General features: G+C 41.4%; 1 protein-coding gene across 1 annotated transcript; it reads left to right on the top strand.

Moving 5' to 3' along the window:
• Nucleotides 1-10,809: 10,809 nt before the first annotated feature.
• LOC140544008 (zinc finger protein 503-like) lies at nucleotides 10,810-15,755 on the top strand. The gene is made up of 2 exons (XM_072667356.1): nucleotides 10,810-11,215; nucleotides 13,951-15,755. Exons 1-2 carry the CDS (start codon nucleotides 10,982-10,984, stop codon nucleotides 15,295-15,297), a joined length of 1,581 nt encoding a protein of 526 aa, XP_072523457.1. The 5' UTR covers nucleotides 10,810-10,981; the 3' UTR covers nucleotides 15,298-15,755.
• The last annotated feature ends 3,380 nt before the right edge of the window (nucleotides 15,756-19,135 follow it).

Here is a 19,135-nt window from a genome sequence, read left to right as displayed (position 1 = left end):
TACAGAAATTGGAATCAGAAAAAAACTAAGTGTTATTGTTTTTATCTCCAATAGTGAACAATTCAATAGTTGCTTTGGCTTTAAACATAACTGCTACTAATCCGGATGGAAGCTGCAGTTTTTATTTTTTTGTTTTAAAAGAAAAAAAACTATTAAAAGTAAAACTAAAATTACTTTTGCTTGAAATGTAAAAACTCTAATTAACTCACTACTCAAATGAAAAAATAAATACTTGTACTTAAAAAAGTAAAAACTAGTAAAATTAAAAATACTTCTACTTGAAAAGTATAAACTACTAAAAGTAAAAAAGTAGTTCTTCCTGAAAAAGTACAAACTAATTAAAGTAAAAAAAAAGTTAATTTTAGTTTTAAAAGTTTAAACTTCTAAATGTTACTAAATGCAACTTTTTATTTAAAAAGTAAAAACTACTAAAAGTAAAAACAAAAGTACTTCTTTTTGAAAAGTAAAAACTAATTAAAGTAAAACAAAAGCTCATTTTAGTTTTAAAAGTTTAAAAACGTCTAAATATTTAAAAATGCACTTTTTGTTTAAAAAACTAGTAAAATTAAAAATACTTCTACTTGAAAAGTATAAACTACTGAAAGTAAAAAAACTTCTTAAAAAGTTAAAACTAAATATTAAAAATGAACTTTCTGTTTAACAAGTAAAAACTACTAAAAGTAAAAAAACAAAAACATCTGCTTATAAAGTAAAAACTGAAAAAAATGTCAATTACTTCTACTTAAAAAGTAAAAATAAAAGTACATCTGCTTGTATGATTGTATTAGAACTAATTTAAGTAAAAAAACGTAATTTTAGTTTAAAAAGTAAAACCCTACTTCTTCTGCTCAGGCCGGGTTCTTCAGGGCTGCAGACTGATACTACTGAAACTGAAAGACCAACCTAAGACCTTCACTGATGGTTCAGCAGCTTTCGAGCGGCAGCATCAACACTAACACCATTACTAGGCCGCGTCCTTCAGGGCGCAGAGTAACGCGGCGAGTGATGTGATGTGCTGTTAGTAAACTCGGGCTCGGGCCCGGAGCGGCTGTGGCATTGTTTTGGCAGGAAGGCCTCAGATCAGTGACACTGCAGGCGGGGGTGTTGAAGCTAATGACACGGCGGGGTTGTCTCCGCTCAGTTTGGCTTCACACTCTGTGATCAGGAGTGTCGGATTCCTCCACACCTGAGTGTCGCTCTCTTTCTGCTCCTAATCCTGACGGAAGCTTCCCGGCAGGTAATCCCTAATCTGGGTGGTGAGGCGCGGCTCCACCATTCAGTCTGAGAGATGGAGGCGAGACTAGCCGCTCGTCTGACAGTAATCTCCTTTCACACACTGCTCAGCTGGCAGACACACTCGAGCGGCGGACCCCCGTGGAGGCGTTAGTGTGTGTAATTGAGCGCATTACAGCTGTGTGTGTGTGTGTGTGTGTGTGAGCGAGCGTTGATTAGTCAGTGTGAAGCTCTCTCTATAGGACCAGACAGCAGTGCTGCAGTGTCCATACCTGGGTCTCAAACCCAACACCTCCTGGGCACAATTACAGGGCGGTGCTGTCCATCAAGGCTAAAACTGGAAAGTGGTTGGGTCGGTGTTACTGGGGCTCCAATCCCGGGCCAGAAGAGTGGTCCAAAGGTCCAGTAGAGAGGTGTAAGACCCCATGTACACCTGGTCACTTCATGGGACTCTGGACTGTAGCCTGATCAGATTTTAGACGTCTGGGTAGTCAAATGCGTCTCCGGTAAATCAGACTGACATCAGATCACTGTGTGGGACAGAGTAGAGTAGAGTGGAGGAGTTTTGTTTTACAGCAAGGAATTTTGACTGTAAGGGAGTGGTTTTAGTTGTAGTGGGAGGAGTTTTGGTTATATTGGGAGGAGTTTTGAATGTACAGGAGGGGTTTGGGCTGTACAGGGAGGAATGGGTTTTAGTTTTAGTGGGAGGAGTTATTGTTGTACTGGGAGGAGTTTTGCTGTGTGGGGAGGAGTTTTAGTTGCAGTGGGAGGAGTTTGGTTGTACAGGGAGGGGTTTTGTCTGTACTGGGAGGAGTTTTGTTGTATGGGGAGGAGTTTGGTTGTACAGGGAGGGGTTTTGCTGTGTGGGGAGGGGTTTTAGTTTTAGTGGGAGGAGTTTGGTTGTACAGGGAGGGGTTTTGTCTGTACTGGGAGGAGTTTTGTTGTATGGGGAGGAGTTTGGTTGTACAGGGAGGGGTTTTGTCTGTACTGGGAGGAGTTTTGTTGTATGGGGAGGAGTTTGGTTGTACAGGGAGGGGTTTTGTCTGTACTGGGAGGAGTTCTAGAATATTCTTTCTCATTCAAACTGTTTTCCACTCAAACATGGTTCTAAAAATTGTCTCTTTAACACTTCTGTTCATATTGTTCTAGAATGTTCTCTCATTCACACTGTTCTAGAACATTCTCCTTCACACGGTTCTAGAACATTCTCCTTCACACGGTTCTAGAACATTCTCAAACTGTTCTAGAATGTTCTTTCTCATTCACACTGTTCTAGGATGTTCTCTTTTTCAAACTAGTTCTAGATCTAGATCCTTCAGGTTCTCTGTCCTGTGCTGTTGCCTGTTCTGTTCTTACTATATTCTTGTTGCGTCTGTGTGAAAGATCAAATTAAACTCACACACTTCACAACTTCTGCATATTAAAAATGCACTTTTTGTTTACAAAGTAAAAACTACTAAAAATAAAAACAAAGTAAAAACTAATTAAAGTAACACAAAAGCTCATTTTTGTTTAAAAAGTAAAGTAAAAACTACTTATACGTTCCTCTGTTCATATTGTTCTAGAACATTCTCATTCAAAGTGTTCTAGAATGTCCTCTCATTTAAACTGTTCTAAATCTAGAACCTTCAGGTTCTCCGTTCTGTGTTGTTGCCTGTTCTGTTCTTACTCTTCTCGTTGCGTCCTGTGTGAAAGATCACTCCACTCAGGGCTGAAGAAATGAAAGGCTGGATCGTCTACAAGCGTCTACTTCACACCACTTCCACTGAGTTACCTGCTACCTGGTTCGTGACTTCTCCACTGCCTCAGTAAACTTTCATCTGCCTGGTGTTTCTCCACGGCTTCACAATCAGCCACAGTTTGCTTTCAACCAGCAGTTCACCCATGTTCCAAAACACTGATTCCCCATGATCCCCCCTAAGACTATTAGAGGAAGGGATGGATCTCTCAGGGTAATCAGCACTTCCCAGAAACTTCTTAAGACAAAAATATGGCAGCTGTCAGGACGAAAGGCGCCGTCTGGAGCAGACTTCAGTGCCTGAGCGTCAGATCCACCTAGCATGGCCATCAGTCCATAATCCTCAGGCCTGATTAGCATCCTGAAGTTCGGAGGGCCGCAGCTTTAGCTAATTAATGAGACACCCTGAACAAGAGGCATCGCTGGAAAGGCTTTCAGTGTTCTGCTCCTTCTCACACACTGCCCATCATGCCACCACACCTTTCACACATGCTTTAGCGGTTCTGAGAGTTTAGCCGTTAGCATGGGTCTCATCGAGCAAGTGCTGCCAGAGAAATTACAACCATGGCGGTAAAAACAGAGCCTCGGGGGAGATAAGGAGGCGTTCCGTGTAGCCAGATCATGAAAGGTGGCACTATCGAGAGCGTCAGCCTTGAACGTCGGGTGGTGGAAGTGCACCTGATGCTAAATACCTGTGCGCTGTGTCTTAGCCGTAATGTTTTCTGACTGCTGTTTCCCTGTCTGCCGCTGGCAGGTTCTCAGATTTCTCTACGAGTGAAGCGTCCTGCCATTTGGGCTGAGAGTCTCTCCCGTACAGAGTTTTACTCTCACGCTAACAGACATGTACGCCCATCACCGGCTACATTAGCGCACCATCAAACCCATCAGAGCTGCTCTGCCTTCCCCTCAAGACAGAAAGCTTCACTCCGTCACACCACCCATCTGCATGTTCTATAGAGGATCAGCCGCCGCCTGCCAGCCGAGGCTTTCATTCCTGCACTAAAGCGACGGAGGAAGACAAGAGCCGAACTCGCACGCCGTCACCTTGTCTTGCACCGTTCCGGCACTTCACATACCAACCTCATCCAGTGCACCTACACACAAGAAGAAAGGCTGATCTTCAGTCACGTTAGCAGAGTCTCCTTCCTCTGGAAAGCTGAGAACTCCTCTAAACTAGACTTAAATGAAAGGAATTCAACTTCAATTTGATTTTGACTCCAAAATAAAACTGGAGGAATCAGCAGAGGCATGGTTGATGGTACTTTAACCATCTCGCTCTGACAATGCCATAGAGGAACCACCTCAAGATACCCGAAGAACCAAGTTCAAAAAAAGGTCCCCAACCCATAAATCCTGGGAGGTGCAGAAATATTGAAGAGTAAAAAACACTACATGAATAATAAACAGTGTATATATAGTCGTTTTTTGTGTAAAAATCTTTTTTTTACTTTTCTCCATTATGTGAATCTGACTGTTGTTTTTTATACTGTATTAGAATTTCATGATGAACGCACCAATAGAAATGCTCCAAAATGGCTCTGAATAAAATATTTTTACATTGACTTCCATTGAAAGTGAAGAAGGTTTTTCTCATCTCCTGTAAAGCTGCTGTTTTGGAGATTGAGGTTTTTGAATGACAGCGACAATATGCAAAAACAGATGTTCATAATACAAATATATATAAGTAACAATAATTATTATAATTATTATTATTATTATTATTATTATAACTCATCCTGCAGTTTTCAAGATATCACCACCGTTCCAACTCCAGATGGATGATTTATTGTTTTATTACTGTTATTATTATTATTGTATTATTGAAAAGTGCATTTCCTGAAGAAATCACAGAATGGTTCCACAGCTTAAAAGATACAGCACTCCCAGGGAGTTGTTAGGCTGTTGCTATGGTGTCATTAGTGGTTGCTAGAGTTGCTGAGGCACCCTATATGGATAGTTGGGTGTTTCTAGTGAATTTGTATCATTGACACAAACAATTTGCACCCCATTGATTCCTATTGGAAAAACTAATCTGTAAAAAAAAAAAAATAATAATAATAAGCTGCATAAAAGCCTGCACTGCACATCAGAACCACCTGGAGTTGTACTGGCATTAATATCTATATCTCTATATATCAGCAACAACACAATACAAACATTTTACTAAAATATAATTTACAAATAATAGCAACAATTTAAAAAAGCTACTAAAATTAGCAGGTTTGCTGATGGTCAAAGGCTGGCGTCACTAAACCTCAAATTCAGTCAATCGAGTTCAATCATGATAATGGCTTCTGAAAATTTTAGAATGTTATAAAATGTTATAAAATGTATTACTGTCATTATATTCACACACCTGAACAGTACAATGCATCTTTTTCTCTTAACATGGCTTATAAAGCTTTGGATTCTGGGGTCAGAGAGGGTTAACCCCTTAAAAATGGACCAGAGAAGAGCCCCAGTCTGTGCAGCAGTCCCTGTAGTTACTGAGTAATACACCTTGATGATGAGCCTTAGGAGTGTTAAGGGCTTAAGGGCCTTGCTCAAGGGCCCAGCAGTGGCAGCTTAGAGACACTGACCCCTCATGAAAAGGCTGGAGGATGCTAACACAACCTGAGCATCAACAGATGATCTACGTCTACGTCTCTAACTGAACACCAGCCAGCACCAAGGTGAGGGGTTTCTGATAAAGTGGCCAGGGAGTATATTCTCTAGTATTGGACGAATAGTTCTATGGTCGCCTTATTGTATTGTGTTTAGCAATGTCTAAGCTTGGAGGTATCTTTTGTATTAGTCTATTCTAACTAGCTGAGGTTTTCTTGGGTAAATAGCAAAGCACTTTGTAAGTCGCTCTGGATAAGAGCGTCTGCTAAATGCCGTAAATGTAAATGTAAATGTATTGAGCATTCAGTGTATTCTGGCCAGGCAGTGTGGGAGCGCTCTCCACTCATTTCTGTAAGCAGGGTCATTACTGGTAATTAGACTTAATATATTCTAAAGACAGTGTGAAACCATGAGTGCCATTCACACTGCTCACAAAGTAGCTGAGTATTACAGTGTGAAGCCATTACAAATACCTCCATGTCTCAGAGCAGGAAGGTCAAACCGAGAAGGTTAAGCTCTAATGTGAAGAGAGTGGAGGCTGTTTGCAGGCGGTTAAGACATTATGACTTAAATAATGGAAGGAAAATAGTCCTTTATTAGACGTACGCCAGGTGAGCTCACGCTTCCCGTTAGCCACACAACAGCCCACACAATAAAGGTCCTCTTATAGGTCCTTGTCTTTTTGTGTTGTCTAATAACTCATTTCTCCAGACCCGCTGATTTCCAGGTGTTGGATTGTGTCCAAAGGTCATCAACCCTCTTCCTGGGGGGCTATTTTCCTGCACAGCAAAGTTCACCATTACATTTACATTTAAGACATTTAGCAGATGCTCTTCTCCAGAGCGACTTACAAAAGTTCTTTACTCAAGAAGAACCACAGCTAGTTTAAATAGACTAATAATTCAAAGCTCCTCTAATCTTAGACTCTACTAAACACAAGTCAATATGGAGACCATAGTACTCTTCTCTTCGCCTGAGTACTCTCAGAAGAGGAGGGTCTTCAGTCTGGGTTTGAGGACAGCGAGCGCTGGACTCTGCTGTTCGGACACCCAGGGGAAGTTCGTTCCACCACTTCGGTGCAGGACAGTAAAAAGTCTGGACGCTCGTCTTCCGTGGATCTTAAAGGATGGTGGGTCGAGCCGAGCCGTACTTGAAGCTGGAAGGGCTCTTGGTGCAGATCAGCTTTTGACCATCGCCATTAAATATGCAACTCCAACCATGACCAAAAGCCCTCTTTTTTCTGGACATGTCCTTTGTTTGGGGCGTCCGGTTGGAATTTTAAAATTCAGTAAAATGTCCAGGATTTTGTGTTGATTGTAAGCTCTGCTTTCTTAACGCCACAATTGGTCTATACGTATCTGCATCAACCATTACTCAGCTAGTTTCCCAGCACAGCTGATTGACCACAGCCTAAAAATGTAAATAAACACAAATCAGTTCTAGACTAAATTACAGTGGTTTTGTCTTGGTGGAACCAAGTGGATCAAATATTCTTAAAGATCTAAAAGCTGGAGTTTCATAATCAAACCCAGTCCAGTGAAACTTTATATAGAACTGACTTTACTTTATTAATTATTATATAATACTGTTCTTTAATATAGTTTAATATGGGTTTAACCGCTTAGTAATCCTTAGGGTCTAAAACAAATCATGGAGCATAAGGGGTTAACTCACTCCCACCCTCACACGCACATATTTTCATGGTCCTACAACTTAGGCCTTCTTAAGCTTCTAACTCCAGCTGACTGACAGATTTTAGGGGTTTGGGTTTGGAGTCCCAGTGAAGCTCATTTTGTACCTGACTACACTCCCATACACCTGTATTTTATTCTTTAACACCGGACTGGATCTAGTCATTAGTTCAGTGAATGATCAAAGTAACACGATTGATCTCTGATTCCAGATACAATCCATCAGCCAGACATGTCTGGTATCCGATGGGGGCTTCTTTAGATTACACTGAGAGATGCTAGGCTAACATTGCTAACTAACCCTCATCTCTGTAAACATGCCAGTGAGCTACTCGGTCAGTGAGTTAGCCAGCTGGTGGGTGGACCTGTCAGTCATTCAATCAGAGGGTGAGGCAGTGAGTAAATGAGTAAAGGGACTCAGTGTGATTCAGTTAGTGAGGCAGTCAATCAAAAGGTGAGTCAGTGAGTCAGTCAGTCTTTCAATCAGTGAGTAAATGAGTGGTTGTGCCACTCTGTGATTCAGATAGAGGGTCTGTCAGTCTCTTGAACAGTGAATCAATAAGTGAGTGAGTCAGTATAAATGACAATAAGTCAATGAATCAGTAACTGAATTAGAGAGGCAGTCAGAGGGATTCAGTTAGTGAGTCTGTCCATTAGTCAGTCAGTCTTTCAAACTGTGAGTAAATGAGTGTGTGAGGGAGTGACTTCAGTCAGTGATTCAGTCAGTCAGTTTGTGTTTTACTCAGTCAGTCAGTCCTTCAGTCTGTCAGTGATTCAGTCAGTGTTATAGTCAGTCAGTGTCTTAGTCTGTCAGTGATTCAGTCAGTGTTTTAGTCAGTCAGTCAATCAGTGATTCAGTCAGTCTGTCAATGATTCAGTCATCAGTGAGTGAGTCAGTGTTTTAGTTAGTCAGTGTTTTAATCAAGCAGTCAGTGATTCATTCAGCCAGTCAGTGATTCAGCCAGTCAGTCAGTGTTTTCGTCAGTCAGTCAGTGATTCAGCCAGTCAGTCAGTGTTTTAGTCAGTCAGTCAATGTTTTAGTCAGTCAGTCAGTGATTCAGCCAGTCAGTCAGTGATTCAGTCAATCAGTCCATTTTTTAGTCAGCCAGTCAGTGATTCAGCCAGTCAGTCAGTGTTTTCGTCAGTCAGTCAGTGATACAGCCAGTCAGTGTTTTAGTCAGTCAGTCAGTGATTCAGCCAGTCAGTCAGTGTTTTAGTCAGTCAGTGTTTCAGTCAGTCAGTGTTTCAGTCAGTCAGTCAGTGATTCAGCCAGTCAGTCAGTGTTTTCGTCAGTCAGTCAGTGATTCAGCCAGTCAGTCAGTGATACAGCCAGTCAGTGATTCATTCAGTCAGTCAGTCAGTGGTGATGGCTGCTCTCAGCCCCTCTGAGCAGTCTGATAAAGCGAGTGCTGGCAGTGTGTGGAGGGTCATCTATCACACACACAATAAAGGGAGTTTGTGCCTGGAGTGCTGGATTTATGGCCGTCCCTCTCCCCCTGTTCTGCCCTAATAACTCACATGCTGGGGCAGGAGCTGACAAGCACAGCCTAAAAAAAGGAACCCGGTGATCAATCACAATATCGCTCACATATGTTACACTGCTCACACTAAGCAAATGGGCTTTCAGTGCATAAAACACTGCTTTACATCATCCACTGTCCACCAGGACGAATGCAGACCAGAGCCTGAGATCAGAAGAGCAGTCCTAAATGCAGCGTCACAGTGGGATCATTAATATCTTATGAAGGCTCTGTTTGTAGAGATTAATATTCGACTGTCCTCATCCACTTACCCAAAATATTTCATGTCAAATGGGATGAATGAATTACACCCCTCTGCCTCTGCCTCTGTCTGCAACATGCAATCGTGCAGCTGTTGTTTCTGTGGGGACCCATTTATCCTTTCGTTTACGGAGGTTTAGAAAACTAAAATACTGTAGTTTAATAATCTCTGTATTTATGATGATGTTTAATAAAGCTGGACATTATTATTATTATTAGAGCAGCCGTGCTTTCATGTGCTTGCTCTAATCAGTGCAGAGTTACGACCGACTGAACTGTGAAGAAATCATAATCATTATGTGCAGAAGAAGATCTTTACGTCCTGAAGGAAACACAGAACGGTGTGCAGCTTAAGTGTTTCCCACTGCCTGGCAGTTGCTAAGCAGTTGCTATGGACTTAGCCAGGTGAAACTGTTTTTTTTAATGGTTGCTGTGGTGTCCTAGGTGGTTGCTAGGATGTTTCCCCACATTTACTAAAGTATTTCCGATAGTTGTTTGGGTAAGGCTAGGCGGTTACTATTGTATTTCAGGTGGTTGCTAGGATGTTGCTTTGCAGTAGCTATGGTATTCCTGGTGGTTGCAAGGGTGTTGCTCTGTAGCTGCAAAAGCATTACCGTTGGTGGTTCCTATGTTGTTCCTATGCAGTTGCTAAAGAATTTGCTGGTGGTTGCTAGGTTGTGCTATGCGGTTGTTATGGTATTCCTTGGGGTTGTGAGGGGGTTGTTATGCATTTTTATGGTATTTCAGGTGGTTGCAAAGGTGTCCCTGGTGGTTGTGCTGTGGTATTGCTAAGGTGTTCATAGTTGTTTGTTATGGTGTACCAGGTGGTTGATAGAATTTTGTTATGCAGTCACAATGGCATTCCTGGTGGTTGCTAGGGTGTTGCTATGCAGTTGCTATGGTATTTCAAGGGGTTGCCAAAGTGTTGCTAAGTGGGTGCTGGGTGGCTGCTATGTTGTTCCTAGTTGTCTGCTGTTGTAGACCAGGCATGTGGTTGTTATGCAGGTGCAATTGTATTCCTAGTGGTTGCTAGGGTGTGGCTATGCATTTCATGGTATTTTAGGTGGTTGCTAAGTAAGATAAGTAAGTAAGTCACAGATAAGTAAATGTTAATGTTGCCAAGTGGATGCTGTGGTACCACATGTGGTTGGTTGGATGTCATTAGCATATTCATATTATTGTGACAAGGAAGTAATGGGATTTTCCTAATACTAATCCCCAAATACCAAAATTAGGGGTGAGAATATTAATAAACTATTAATGGTATAAATCATAAAACATATGTATATGTATTAATAAATCATTTATAACCATAATAATAATATTTTAAAAATCAAATCGTGATATCTTGCTGTTCATGCAGATAACATTTTCATTTAACATTTTCAGACCCCTTATATTTCTTATAATGCAATTATAAATATGTATATTCATAATTACAACCAAATTAATGTCATATGTAATAAATTAATATAATAATAAATTCAACTCTTATTGTCTTAAAATCTTATTCAAATTGTCTTTTATATATATATTATATATATATATTAAATAACAGTAATATAATATATCTGCGTATATATATTATATTACTGTTATTTAATGGTATATTAATAACAGTGTTATATTCTTCTTGATGTAGTAAATAATAAACAACACTGACGCTGACGTCCCCCGGACTCGCCTTCTGATTGGCCGACGGCGGCGCTTTAATCCGGAGCTCGTGCGGACGCAGACAGAGCAGCAGCAGCAGCAGCAGCAGCAGCAGCGCGCGCCTGTGTGATCTGACCGTGTTCAGGATGGACATCGACTTTATAAAAACAGCGTAACCCCTCAAACCCGAGCTGCTCTCCCCCCTCCTGCAGAGCCAAACCTCTCCGTCTCTCTATGCGTGTATTTCTGGATGCTCCCCGCTCGTGCATGGCTGTAGGGTCATGATCGCCCTGCCTCCGGACTCTGTTGGACTGAGCTCGCTGGGTCCGGTGTGGAAGGGAAGTCCGGAGGAGGTCGGGACAGCCTACAGACAGCTCTCAGCTCCGGGGGATCTGGACAGGCAGCGGCACCGTTTACCCATCCGGTTAATCAGCATGCTAACCGCCCGGGGGCACGGGGGGCAGCACCCGGACTACCTCCATCCCCTGCCCTCCACCCCCTGCAGCCCCATAGAGGTACGTGGACCTGAAATGAACTTAAAGCACTGTACTGGAGTATCAGCTCATATATATACATATATATACTCATTTTACTAGCATTATATATATATATAATCTAAAATACTGTGTACTGCACAATATACCATGCATCAATAACAACAATAACAAATGTAATCTTAATATATGATATATATAATATATAAAATATTTAATAAAAACAATATTTATATAATGAAAATATAAAATAAACTCATTAATTTGTTTGGCTGTGGTTGTTATTATAGTATTTTATCATAATTATTACAGTAAATCCTTCTCTTTACACATCCGCACATAAGCTGTGCACCTATGGCAAACCTAAAAACCACTAAAATATCTGTGCCGTAACGCAGATGATCTGATTTACAGTCAGAATGACTCTATTCTGTGTATTTTTCATAATTTATACCTGTAAAATGCGTCCTAGTGAGCTGCGCCAACAACCTGTCATAAATAAATCCACACTTTTGCTTTTCCTTCATAGAGAAGAGCCGTCTGACCACACTGTAACCAGAAACGGCTCTAAAGAAGGGTTCTTTGACTCATAGTCAACAAAAGTGGAACCCTTCTGAAAGGTTCTAGACGTTTTAGTAGGTGCGAAAGGGTCACCTAAGGCTCACTGGTGCTCGTGGAGGTCCCACCTCAAAACTTACAAGACTTACAGGATCTGCTGCTAATGTTAGTCTGGGTGCTCCAGATACCACAGCAGGACACCTTCAGAGGTCCCGTGGAGTCCATGCTGCGTTATGCCATACTGTGAAGAAAAAAAAATAGAAAAATGTACATATATATATATATATATATATATAAATATATATATATGGGAAACGAAACCATTTAGCCTCTTGCTTATCTATACTGTAATATAAATCATATATTACAATAATAAAACTACAAAAAAATATATATATAATATATATATATAATGGTTTAGATGCCATAAATGACTTATATATACATATATATATAAATTATATGATATTGATATTATTAATGATTGATAATAACTGTAATAATAAATATGGAAAATGATTGCACCCATTAAATCGAATTACAGTACTATTGTTATTGCACTTATGAACATAAATAAATACATAAAGTCAGTTACTGATAATACAAATAATATTTTGCTTAAAAATGTCTCGCTTTATTATATTTGAGTATATTAACCCGTGCACTAGTGATTAAATCCTTTCAATTCAAAGCAAAACAATTGGTTCTGGAGCGGCATTCAGTTTTTAGGTATTTTCGGTTGGAAAATCTGAGGCCTTTTCACTAATAGTGTTATAAAATCAGGGCTGTTTCTTGCTGCAACTGGTACAAGCAGTCATTTACGGCATCTAAACCATTAAATATATATATATATAATATTTTTGTAGTTTTATTATTGTAATATATGATTTATATTACAGTATAGTTAAGCAAGTGGCTTAATGGTTTCGTTTCCCATATATATGGGATATATATATAGTCCATATATATATATATATATATATATATATATATATATATATATATGCTTTTAGTGGGATCACATCTACATTTTTAATTATTAAAAATAATAATAAGGCATTCTTCTTTATTCTTACCTTAAAAGGATCCCATTAATCTCAGCTTTGAGCTGGCGTTTAGGGGTCGGTTCTGAATTCAGCTAAATGGCGCCACCTCCTGTCAAACATCAGAACAGTCAGTCAAATCACTCCTGCAGCTCAAGACAAGTTAGTTTGGATTAAACTGCTATTAATCTTCATTTCTCAGTTTGTGGCGGCGCTAAATCCGTTGGACCGTTCACGTAGAGAACTACAAAACTGCAATTAGCTGCATTTAGCTCGTTATTAGCATTATAGTATTTTATATTTATTATTGCAATAAATTGTTTTCTTTACACATCCGCATAAACTGTGCACCTATAGCAAACCTAGAACAATAATATTATATATTATTAAATTATATATAAATTATATGTATTAACATATTATATGTTAATACAGATTATCAGATTAATAATCCAAATGACTGTAACATAATGTGTTTTTGTAAAATGTGTCCATATACTAGTAAAAACTGAGCTGTGCATAAAGAGGGACGCTGTTTAGATCTATGAAAGTATATTTAGGCTGGGGTACTTCATTTGTACCTGTAGGTAAATTTTAATTATAAATACACCCAAGCGATTCCTTTATAGAGAAGAGCCATTTAAACACACTGTGGTCAGAAATGGCTCTATGTAGCCCTAAAAAAAGGGTTCTTTGACTTTTTAAAAGGTCACATTGGGCACCTAACGCTCACTGATGCTCATGGTGGTCCCACCTCACAACCTACAGGACTTAAAGGATCATGCTGAGCATCATTCTGGACCATCTTTTTTGGAGAATATGCCAAAATCTTGACTAAATATATATTTTAAAATGATTAATGGCCTTTGGGACTGCAGGTTAGTCCAATAGGTCTGTGGGTTGGTTTCCCAGACAAGTCATTGACTCTTATTTGCTCCTGAATCTCCATTCAAAGTGGTGTTGTAGTCCAGTACTAGTCTTAATCCACATCATATGAGTTTTACATTGTAAACCTGGACTTAATCTCGTATCTGGACGTGGATTAAGCCTAGTTGGGCATGTTTGATCAGTTAGGATACTACTAAATATCTGTCTGGCAAACTGGCCTTTAAACTGTAGACCACATCTCCTAACCCCGCCTCTTTGTCTTCACAGCTGGACGCCAAGAAGAGCCCCCTGGCCCTTCTGGCACAGACATGTTCTCAAATCGGGAAGCCGGACACCCCGTCCTCCTCTAAACTTCAGAATCAGTCCAGCAGTAAAGAGTCCAAATCTGCACCTCTGAAGATCAGCGACATCGGAGTGGAGGACAAGTGTAGCTTTAAGCCCTATGCGAAGTCACCAGAGAAGAAAGCTTCACCTTCCAGTGGAGATAAATGCGGTTTCCGGGTACCGAGCGCATCCTGCCGGCCCTTCACTCCAGGGACCGGAAGCCCAAGCTCTTGCAGCCCTTCTTCTCCTCAGGCCGTAGACTGTAAGGCAGGAGACAGAGAGGAGAAGAAGGAGGCTGAGGGTAGTAAGGCCTCTCCGGGTGAGGGGTCCGAGACGGTAAGCTCGAGCAGTGGTTCAGGGGTCAGCGTTGAGACAAGCCGACAGCAGGACACGCCTAAACCCTCCACATCTGAAGCAACCGTTGTTTCTTCTGCATCGTCCACCATTGGGTCTGGACTTGTGGCTCCGGTTTCACCGTTCCGGCCTGGTCACACCGTTTTCCCTCTAGCCCCTGCTGGAGTATCGTTCCCTGGTGGATTGGCAGGGGCGTATGCTAGCTACCCTCAGCACTTCTTGTCCCATGGTGTGACCTTGGACCCAACCAAGCCTAGCAGTCAGTTGCTAAGTGCACAACTAGCCGCAGCTAGCTCACTAAGCACTAAGACTGGGACAAGCCCACTGACTGGAGCTTCGCCACCATCCATCATCTCAGCAGGCCTGTGCCGAGACCCATATTGCCTTAGCTATCACTGCGCTAGCCAGCATTTGCCAGGTGCTGCCAGCGCTAGCGGCTCACATGATTCCCATGCAGCTCTAAAATACCCTCTGCTTTACCCCTCCCATCCACTACCTGGCATCCCTTCCTCCGCCGCATTAAGCGGTCACCCGCTGTACCCGTACGGCTTCGTGCTCCCCAACGACCCTCAGCCACACGCCTGCAACTGGGTTTCGGCTAACGGACCTTGCGACAAGCGCTTCTCTTCTTCAGAAGACCTGCTGAGCCACTTGCGGACTCATACCGCGTTCGTCAGCGCGGACAAGTCAATCGCGGGATATCCAGGGTCGCCTTCCTTAGCCGCTGCCATGGCCTGCCACATGCACATACCCCAAACTGGGGGTCCGGGGGGTCCGTTGGCGCTCAGAACCCCACATCACACGCTGGGACTTAGCCGTTATCATCCTTATTCCAAAAGCCCACTGCCAGCCCCCGGAGCCACGGGGTCCTATTACACCCCTTACGGGCTGTACGGACAGAGACTGACCACTGCGTCAGGCCTGGGCTACCAGTAAACACTCCAGATGTGGAGTAGGAGGGTGAGACTGTGAAAACGGTTGGAGATCTTGTTGTTTTCTTTGCTGCGGTGTCCATCTCAGGACTGGATCTTATTTATTTACGTTAGATAGACGTGAGAAATAAAGAAATCAACAAAAACAATCACATCTCAGACAGACTCCAAGTGCTTTATTTGAACATGTGAACTGAGACGATATGTAGGTCTGGACCCAGGCGCCTCGTTCTCTGCGGTCTTCGTTAAACTGCTGGAGTTTATATATATTTTAGTGGTTTGTACTGTTGAACTCAGGGAACATTAAGGCCATTAAACGTTCCTATGCTCTGTTTTACTGTTGATGACATTAAAGAGGAGAGATGATGAGCAGACTGTAGTAGATTTTAATGTACATTGCTTTTTATATAGGCTAATATGTGTATCTCATTCGTTTGAATAAATTATGTGAGATTAAATGTACTTTTTGGATTAATTTAAATCAAACACAACAAATCGATTATAGTAGTGTGAAAAAACCCAACCAGAATGATAAGAAACAATCACTGCTTATTTACTCAATTTAAAGTTACATTTAGCAGATAAATATAAATTTCATCTGAAATAGCATATTTAATTTTTCTGTGGAGATCTGATCTACTTCTTTACACTCCAGGGCTTATCACACACTAAGGTGCATTACTCAGTAACTACAAGGACGTCTTTACAGACTGGTGGGGCTATTCTTTGGTCATAGAGGTTTGCTGGCAGGACCTAAGAGGTTTAAGAGGTTAAATAACAGGTCAATTGAACCAGCGAAGCACAACCATGTTGCATATGTATTAGTCTTAAAGGCACAGGCATTTTTAATGAATTTGGAAATTGGTCATTTAAAATTCAATTAACTATCACTGTTTCTTTGGTGAATCTGAGCTGAGCTCTTTAATAAAGACATAAAAAATAAATGTTATATATATATATTTATATATAGAGAGAGATCCATATAGATCCATATATTTATATAGATCCATATATATTTTATATAGATATATAGATGTTTAAATTTTGTTAATTTTTCTTATAGAACTACAGTCCATCTATTAAGAATCAGTGATTTACACTCACTCACTCACTCACTCACTCACTTACCTTTTAATGGGAATTCAACATATAGCTTCATAGATTGGCCTGGACATGGATTAGGCCTAGTTTTCACAAGTAAAACTCTGCTTAAGTAAAAGTCCAGGCATAGATGTAATCTCAGCTCTTAATACAGCTATTAAGGGTGTGTGTGTGTATCCATCCATCCATCCATCCATCTTCTTATGGCGCAAAGCAGGAATAACCCCTGGGCAGGGCAGCAGACCATCACAGGGTACCACACACACAACTGCTTACACACACACTCACACCTAGGGGCAATTTAGCACAGCCAATTTAGCACAGTCTGGATAGCTGGAGAAAACCAGTGCAGGGGTGAACACACCTGACTCCTCACAGACAGTGACTAGACACAACCCCAGGGCCCTGTGCAACACACATGCTACCAGCTGCGCCACCGTGCCGCCGTATTAGGGGTGTAAATATTAAAATTTCATTACTTGATTAAATATGATGGTGGTGTCTGCTGATACTAAAGCGTGAAGACTGGTAAAGTGTGACAGTGTTGGGAATTGACCAGACCCCACATCATTTTAGAGGATATTGCTAAAGTGCACTTAAACATACAATAACAATAACAGTCTGTCTCAGTTATCATGACATATGACCTTAATAACAGATTTTACAGCTGCTGAAATGAACGCACACATGATCTAATTTGCTATTAGATTTGAGCATCTATAGATGTATAGATCTTTAGTAGAACACATATAACCCTCAATAACAGGAATGATTAAAAACGTTAGCCAATACACTCTCATTAAAAACATAGACTGACTTATGACCTTTGCCTCTCATTCCAATAAAAAGACTGAATGTACATCTCCACTGCTGTCTGGTAATCATGATGGCTACTACAATATCTTAAATATAATAAACCCTCAATAAAGAGCAGTTTAAGAACCCCCACCCTCGCCCACAGACTCCAGCAATGGTAGCCATTGCTCCCAGACTCTGCAACAGCTTCTACCCTCAAGCCATCAGGCTTCTTAACACACAAGGCCTGAGCTGCACCTTATCCCCACCACACACGTTCAGCACTGCACTGTCCGGCATGTCTGTTTTCTGTACATTATTATTTTAGAGGTGGATTCTCTTCTCTACACTTTAGTGGTGTTATGAAATAAATTATAAATGTTTTTAACATTTTGGAAGGAGGAACACGCCTGAAGCACCTCCTTTCCTCTAACTCAACATCCTTTAAATTCCATTTCTACCTTGTTCTACACCAAGTCTGCGCAACCCTCCACCACCCCGTCACCTCCTTTTTAACCCGGTCATCTATCACTCCTGGCTCCTGGCCCGAGTTTCCCCCCTCATACAGTAAACACTTCACCCCTGACGTCCCAAAGAAGTACTGGAAGCAGCAATACCCCTTAATTTGCTGGCCCACTTTACCAATAACAGCCAATCCAACGATGATAAGAATTTCGTTGTGTGGTAAATCTGTAAATAACAACGAAGCCACAATATTATTATTATTATTATTATTATTACCCTGTCCAACTTTAACAATAAGCCCCTGGTTCGCTAATTTGGACTATCAGAGGACTGTATGAGAGTAGTGAGGCTCGGACTGGAGTTCGGGTGGCTCCTGCTTGGTAGGAGGCCGGTCCGTGCTCTGATATGTGGAGCCAGGAGTGATAGGGGACAGGGTTAAAAAGGAGGTGACGGCGCAGAATTGTCATAGACACGTGAAGATGGTAGACAGAGAATGTATAGGACGTTAGATTAGAGAGGAGGGGGCATGCTCATGTTCCTCCTCCCAAAATGTAATCTTTCATAACCCCACTAACCCCCAGTTGGCTTCATTCCACATCCACTGAGGAGGTGCACAGAGGCAAAACTACACAGTGGCACTGCCACTGTCCAAATACTTGTGTCCAAATAATGATAGTGGTGCTCCATCCAATACTTTAGCTTTTTAACATTGTTTACATCACTGTGTTCAGAGTGTCATTTTACTCACCGTGCTGGGTCACGCCCCTGGAAATGACATCACGTCCACACAGCGTTAACCACTTAACTCCAGACAGCCCGAAGAAGAACTGAACAGTAGGTATTGATCATTAAAGGCACCGATGTGAAGATACTGCAGATCAAGCTGAAGAGAGACTCCAGTTACTCCAGTAAAAGCAGGGTAAATTCTGACAGGCTGTCTGTGAACAACTGTGAACATGTGGCGCCATCTGCTGGTTGAAGGCTACCATTACCCACTGGCTGTACTCATAAACCTGCCTCAGGTGGTCAACCCAAAGGACCTGCGAAAGTCACAGATGGCAGGTAGTTCAGCTCAGGTCACTTTTATTACAGTACATTGATGAGCCAAAACATTAGGTATAGTGTTGCTGATGTGGTGACAGGGCTGCATGTGAAGGTCTGAGATCTCTGTTACACAATAACTAGGTGGGGAAGTTACCCTATATTGACAAAAGTATTGGGACACCTGCACATTGTTCAGTGTTCCTTCTGAAATCAAAGGTATGCTACTTCTGTTGGAGTAACTGTCTCTACTGCCCAGCGAAGAAGACGTTCTACTAGATTTTGAAGGAGCATTGCAGTGAGGATTTGATTGCATTCAGCGACACGAGCAGGTCGTTGTTAGTGAGGTCAGGATGTTGGATGATGATCACCACCCCACCTCAATATCCCCAACTCAACCCAAAAGTATCGGATGGAGCTCCACCATCATTATTTGGACA

This window comes from Salminus brasiliensis, chromosome 22 (assembly GCF_030463535.1).
Source record: "Salminus brasiliensis chromosome 22, fSalBra1.hap2, whole genome shotgun sequence".
Classification (NCBI taxonomy): domain Eukaryota; kingdom Metazoa; phylum Chordata; class Actinopteri; order Characiformes; family Bryconidae; genus Salminus; species Salminus brasiliensis.
This window is presented reverse-complemented; position numbering and strand designations above follow the sequence as displayed.